Source organism: Sinocyclocheilus anshuiensis, unplaced genomic scaffold (genome assembly GCF_001515605.1).
Source record: "Sinocyclocheilus anshuiensis isolate Anshui unplaced genomic scaffold, SAMN03320099.WGS_v1.1 scaffold680, whole genome shotgun sequence".
Lineage (NCBI taxonomy): Eukaryota > Metazoa > Chordata > Actinopteri > Cypriniformes > Cyprinidae > Sinocyclocheilus > Sinocyclocheilus anshuiensis.
Window position 1 is genome coordinate 1,503,128 of NW_015555783.1, and position 7,528 is coordinate 1,510,655.

A 7,528-nucleotide genomic window follows, 5' to 3' on the forward strand; every position below is an offset into this window, starting at 1 on the left:
AGCGCATCCTGTTTGCTTTCATTATTTTACAAAAGCGCGTTTTGTTGTTATTGTGAGTGCACACAAATAAACATAAACTCTTTACAGATTCGAAAGATGTTTTACTCTTATCTGTATGACCAAAAATGAGGGAGTATTTTAAGAGCAAGTAAGCGCACTGGCGCCTCCATCTGTCCTGCAGTGAGCTACTGTTCAGCTTCCACACAGACACTTCAATAGCGCACGGCGTTTGGACGTCCTGCCCAATGTACTGTATTACCACAAAGACCAGCCATTAACGATCTGCGTGACTTGGCCAATGTGGATTTTTTTTTCTGCGACTAATACAATTTTGGTCAACCAAACCTCTTCTGGTCAACTAAACTCCCTAGATGCGATTAAACATGATTAATCGTTTGACAGCACTAATATATATATATATATATACAGTATATATATATATATATATACTCTCTCTCTCTCTCTACCATTAAGTAACTTGTGCATTGTTTTACTTACTTGTTTTTGACATATCCGACCGAACTACAAACTTTCCAGTGATGTCTGTGAGAAAGGTATATTCACTCGACAAGCTCGCACATCTGTGCCGCCACGCACTCAATCCACTCAGCGTGATTTGTTTATCAGCTCGCGCACATCAGCTATACAGGCGTTAATACTGAAAGTTTAACGTTATATTCGTTGCATACATATACTGAGTAGCAGACATCCTTAACTCCATTCTGCTGTCTGTTGTTCTGTTGTCGGTGTTTCTTTGTCTGAATATGGCACTTATCACATGCTGTGTGCTATCGGCGTTTGGTATCGGGGCATTTTAACGAGTACGAGTACAGGAGCTCAGTATCGGGCCCGATACCGATACCAGTATCGGTGCATCCCTACTAGTAATATACTTGTATTTCATTCAATACTTAAAAGTTTAGATTTAAACAATTGTTCAATGTATTTAAAATGAACTGTTTTAACTAACAGTCATGTACAGTATGCTGTTCTATTGGAATCAATTTTGAGTCAAGTCAAGGATTCTCATTTGTTTGAAATTTAAAGTGGCTTCTTTTGTGGAGTTCTTCAAATCTGTCACACAGGCTTTGTTTTTGTGTTTAAAACCAGTAAGAAATGTAATGAAATGTGATGGAACTTGAGACAAGTTAAACTTTTAACATGATGTTAAAATGGTTTTGGAACAGAGCTAATGAAAAGAATAAATTCTAAAAAATTATTTGTTCTGAGTAAGTTTAACTACATACAGCAAGAATGATGTCTAGCTGATAAAGCATAACTACAGAATTGTGTTTCCACGGCTGTTCCAGGTCCACAATTTGTCAAATTCCCTACTATCCTGTATGAAAAGCAATCCTTGAAAACTGTTCATCCTTCACCTTTGTCTGCCCCTGACTGACGAGAGTACAGGCGTTCGCTTGTGTAACACAGATTCAGCACAAATATAGAAGCAGATCAAAACCTCTCAGACGAGAGCAGATTCGATTTGAGTGTCGGTGCGGTGCATATCGCTCATCTTCTGCTGTGATTTTCCTCATTTCAAAAATGTGCTGTCTACCAAAACAATACATAAATGATCTGCAGCTCATCTAATAATGCTGCATTGTAAGATCAAAGGATAATGATTTGGAAACATGCCATAAAGCTCTGATAAGCAACTAGATTACTGTAACTGCGCATCTGGTGATGTTTCAAGGTCTTTTCCGACTAAAATCCTGCAGATTTGAGCATGTGGTGAGCAGTGTCCTTTGACAGATGACAGATTTATAACTTCTGTGACCTTTTGGTGTCTAGAAGCTTCAGTGCTGCTGAATGCATGAGCTGCATACTGAGAAAAAATGACACGAGGAAGAAACTGCTGCAGCAGGAGTTTAAGCATACTGTGATTTTAAGTTTTGACTGGGTGTAGATTTGGATGGCAGTGATTTCTCCTTCCTCAGTCACGGTGATTAGATTGAATAATTTCAGATGCATTGAAAATGATTTATGCTGACAGGTTCTGGAACAGCGTTCCTGAACCTTCAGATCAAAATATTTTGGCAGTTTCTTTGTCAGTCCAGTCCATCTGTTCATGTATGCTACAGTCATGCAGAATGTGTGTAATATCAACCATCATAAAATACAAAGTGTATTAAATATTTCGACTCACCACACTTTGTCTTCCAGGAGAGGTGACCACCTGCAAAATACAAATATTTACAGATCAAATTCCTGTCATTTGTTTTGACTCACTCTAATAATTCCTGTTCATTAATTAGCACATTACAGCATTCACACATATTCAGGACTTCTTCATAATGTTCTGATTTGTGTCAGCACAGTGCACAATGTGCACACTGTTAGGTAATATTTTTTTCATTTTTACAGTATGCATTAGGGCTGCATTATTTTAGGGGAAATCTAAAAATTGAAAATCTAAATATATTATTATAAAAATATATAGAAATATTTCTTATTTGTTTTTGTCTAGTCATTTTAATACTACTACTGCTAATAATAAAATAATTATTTTGGAATATTTTGATAATAATAATAATTGTTATTATTATTAAAATATAGTAATATTTCTTATTTGGTTTTTATCTAGTAATTTAAATAGTAATTAATACATTACTAGACAAAAAATTACTAATTTAGTAATAATAAGCTGCTTATGTCTAAATGAACACAGTGCTGCGCTTTACTCGGACACATGCAGTGCATATATATATTTATTAAATCACACTTTTTGTGATTTGATAATCGCACTAAGCCATATTGTGATTTTGGTTTTACTTTGACTAATCATGGAGCCCTACTATGCATTTTCATTTTTTACTTATTATTTTGAAGGAAAAACACAGTAATGAGGGGTTTGTAATTTAACTGTATTTTAAGATATAACCCATAACATTGCTGATCAATCAACATTAACTTTACAGTTAAAAACCATGGTGAATCTGACCATTCTTGACAGCTGGAGTTTTCATTATCTAAAACAGCTTAGTCACAGGCTTGCAACTGTGGGATTGTGGGATTGACAGCAGAGCGCAGCAAGTGGCGAGAGTATCAGAAAGTTGTGAAATGCTGAACTTTATACAAACGACAGGCGAACTCTGCTGACATCTGTCAGACGCATTTCAAAATCGGAAAAAGTGATGCAAATGCATTTAATTCAGATTTAAAATGACGTTTACATGCTTTCATTGCAGCTAAACTGTGGCTGGGATTACAAAAGCATATTAAACGAACACCATATAGTAGCATTCACAATCATGCATGTGCATGTACATTTACAGGAAATAAAACTGCACATATCTGACATTTTGGGCATGCAGCATTGAGTGAATTTCTTCTGGTTTTAATTTTATTTTACCCCATAAAAAAGAGAGGACATGTTTCACAGAGGAAGTGCCAGGACATCTTCCCTTTCAAACACAATAATCCTGGATATCCAAAGAGCGCCAATTAGTTTGAAAACAACCTCAGAAGCCTTGCGTATATGCTTAATCTCTGCTAAAGGCCATTACATGAGCATCTCTAGCGGATTATCCAAAAACACTGCGAGAAGACTTAGGATAGATTTTTATTCTATTCATACATATCAGTACATTCATACTGAGATTACGAGCTACAACCGATTAGTCCAAAAAATATGCTTAATTGGATCTCATCTATCATCGTCTCGGAGGCACAATTCACCTGCTTCTGCGTGACATAATCGCCATCAGTCTCTGTGCTGCTCACGGTTTATTTTCCATTAAGCAATAATAAGCAGCTTTATCCATCTGCTCGGGACTACGCTGAGCGGGAAATGTTTTTCAGTGTAATCTGAAAGCTTAGCTTTGTTTTAGCAGAGAGCTTTGCAAAAGCCATCATTATATTGTCCTGTGATATGTGAGAGACGAAACCTTTGAAAGATCTTCTACACGCTCTGAGTTCATGTGCTAAACTTTCATATATCTGTGGTTTAGACATATACAGTTTAAAATGCAATACTTGTTTAAAGTTCATAAATTATGAAATGAGCTCAATAAATAACGTAAATAAAGACCAAGTACTAAAGTACTTCATTACCTTAAATACATGTCTACACATGTTCATGACTAGTTGTTTTTTTTTGACCTTTAAAATCATGAATATCATTATTTTAACTAACCCTGCCATGTCAGAAAAAAGGTCAAAATATATTAATGATATTTTAAAGAAAATTACTGACCTTAACACATAATCATGAGGGTCTACAGGGGTCCTTTTTATGATGTCATTTCCTGTTTTATGCCTTTGTCACATGACCCAAAAATGTCTTTACACCACACTGACTTTGATTTGGCAGACAAAAGTTTTAATATGAATAATATTATAAATGTATATAAAATTATATTATAATACTGAATAATATTACATACTTATATATTAAATATTTAAATATTTAATAATATTTATAATATTATTTGTATTATATACATATATATGTTATAAAATATTTTACAACATATGTAAAATTGTTTTACTGCTTTGATTTGGCAGACAAAAGTTCTAATAATAATATTATATATTTATATCAATTATATAAACAATTAATTAATAATTAATTAAAATATGATCAATTTATATTGAATAATATTTAATATAATATTTTAATAATTCAAAATATTGATATTAAAATTGTAAAAATAATATTTAAATATATAAATACTTGAAAATGTTATCTATGATAAAATATTTTATAATATTTTACATTTACATTAATTTGTTTTACTGCTTTTACCCCAAATTATTCTAAAAAAAAAAAAATAATAATAATAATAAAATACACCAAACCACTTAATTTACTGTTATACCACAACCTTTGTTGAAGTGCCACAGAAAACATAAAATACATATAAAAACTTCATTTTAATTCAATAACATGACTCTAAGGTGCATTCAAGTCACTGGCTGTATAAATTTATTTTTAAATATATTTTTGAACAATTGAATAGATCCAGATAGAAAAAGCATCACATCACAAATCCTTAAATAACACGTGCTGTAAATGAAAAGCCTCACACAAATGACTGATACCTCAGATAATCCTAATTACACATGTGCTAATGTGCTTTAAACACAAACCTGTTCAAGACTGTTTAAGGGTCATTCAAAAGCTGCTTTTCTGCCAACACTGGATTAATAATGAAAAGAAACGTTCTGAGGTGATTAGAGGTGCTAGTTTGAATGATTAAACGTATACTTTCTGCATTTTCTGGTGTAGAAAGTACAAGTCTCCAACACACACAAACACACTCAGCCGCTCAGGGTCACTGGGTTTGGTCTAAAGGGACTTTGAACTCAGTGCTGCTGCTTTACGTCTCCCTAATATCTTAAGATCATAAGTCTTACTCTACATCTTTAGTAATATATCATAGTATACTAACCTTAACACTGTAAAGCCTGACATAAACAATAGTCAGAAAAATCTTTTTTTTTTTTAATGGAACAGTTTATTTTTTTATTGAGTTTCATAATTGATCAGGCTTTTATGGCTCATATAGTCTGTTATAGTGAGAATATGGAGGAAGAACACCTCAATTTTATTCAGAGGCTCAAAATGAGCAAAAATATTTGGTACAGATGCTGATATTTATATGGACAAAAAGTAAGAAGAAATTCTGAGATCTTCATAATAGTATACTTACATAAAATTATATAAATATAAAGTTTTCACGCTGCATCTCCAATAATATGTCTTATTTAAGATGATATTTCAATGCATAGTTTTACGATCAAAAAATATAATGCAATGCAATACAATGACTGAGAGATAAACGTTCCTCAAACGTTCTTCAAAAGCCTGATGATCATATTTGATAATCACATTTGAACGTGATTTTTCTAAAAAATGATCTATGGATAATCAAGTAAACCAAAACTGCTTCAGTCCAGTAAGTGTTCATCTTCTTGCATTTACTTCTGTAAGTTAATGGTCTGATTCTGCTGTGATTTAAGCCCTTTCCTCACTAAATGATGTATCATACTTGCTGAAATACATATTCAGAAACTTCTTCATCTTTCACTCAGTCAGAAACTCCTCTCAGAAATGAACCACAGCCAGGCTTGGATGTCATTTGTCACGTCTAACAAAAATAGAGTCCACTGCAGCTGAACAAGTGCAAATGAGCTCCAGCCTGATAAATCATAAAGCAGCTTTATGGCCAAAGATCTGGACTGCTAATATGAAGCAAACGGGGCTTATTGATGCAGGAACCGGAGAGGAATAATGTTTTGCTGTTCTACATTTAACTATGCCACATTTATATATTTACATTTAGTCATTTAGCAGACGCTTTTCATCCAAAGTGACTTACAAATGAGGACAATAAAAGCAGCCAAAACTAACAAAAGAGCAACAATATATAAGTGCAAATGACAAGTCTCGGTTAGCCTAACGCAGTACACGTAGCAAGGTGATATATATATATATATATATATCTGATAAGCGGTGATCTCACAATCTACTGAAAGCCACTTTAGATCAGTGGTCCTCAACTGGTGGGCCTTAAACCCTATATTAATAAATATAAATATATCTGATCTTAAGAAAATTTTGGGTCACAATTTGATGCCCAAAGGAAAATGAGGCAAAACCAGTTGAGTAGTATCTGTTAAATGCCTTTATGACTTTACTGGTCTTGGGCTGTTGAGCTCATATAATCCACTGATTTTATATGTAACTGATGGGATGTGGTCATTAAAACATTATATATCATGAGAGACCTCGCTGCCTTATCTATTGCTCCGGGGTGACTGATAATCTACAGTCACAGCGAGTCTCATCTGACTTGTAATAGCTGTCAAACCTGATGCAATATAACTTTTATATTTAGAAAGCGCAGGAAATATAACATTAAAGGGGTGGTTGACTGTTTTTTTTTCTAGGCTTAATTGTGTTTATGGGATGCAGTCTAACATATGTTAATGCTTTGTTTAAAAAAGAAAAACGCATTCTTTTTCACAGGAATGTGCTAGTTAAAGATGGTTAAATGTGACCCTCCTTCCACCCCAAAAAGAAAGAATTAAAAAATAAACAACACAAATAAAAGTTATTAATAATAATAAAAATACCATTCATATACAGTACATATACATATATATATATATATATATATATATATATATGTGTGTGTATAATTGAATATACAATATTAAATTAAAAATAAACAGTTTAAATGCTAAATATTAAATACTAAATAAATATAATTAATAATACAAATATTATTATTATTATTATTATTATACATATTATTAATTATATAAATACAAAATATTTTATATATTTAAAAATTATTTTATATACAAAATATATAAAATGAAAAATCTTAAAGGGGTCATATGATGCGATTTCAATTCTTCCTTTCTCTTTGGAGTGTTACATGCTCTTGGTGCATAAACAAGCCTCCTTCGTCGAATCCACCGGCCTCCGCTCACTCAAGCCCACTGTGTGAGACGCTGTGTTTCGTTGTGAAAGCGAAACTACTTTGTTTGGTCTTCCAAAAGAGGACATGACTAG

The 7,528-nt window shown here is 32.8% G+C and overlaps 1 protein-coding gene across 1 annotated transcript in view; it reads right to left on the bottom strand.

Moving 5' to 3' along the window:
- The window catches only part of slc4a10b (solute carrier family 4 member 10b), an 80,586-nt gene that overhangs the window by 71,526 nt on the left and 1,532 nt on the right, over window positions 1–7,528 (bottom strand). The window contains exon 2 of the mRNA XM_016468859.1: window positions 2,150–2,179. Coding sequence (XP_016324345.1) covers window positions 2,150–2,179 — 30 coding nt within the window. The remainder of the gene's footprint in view (window positions 1–2,149; window positions 2,180–7,528) is intronic.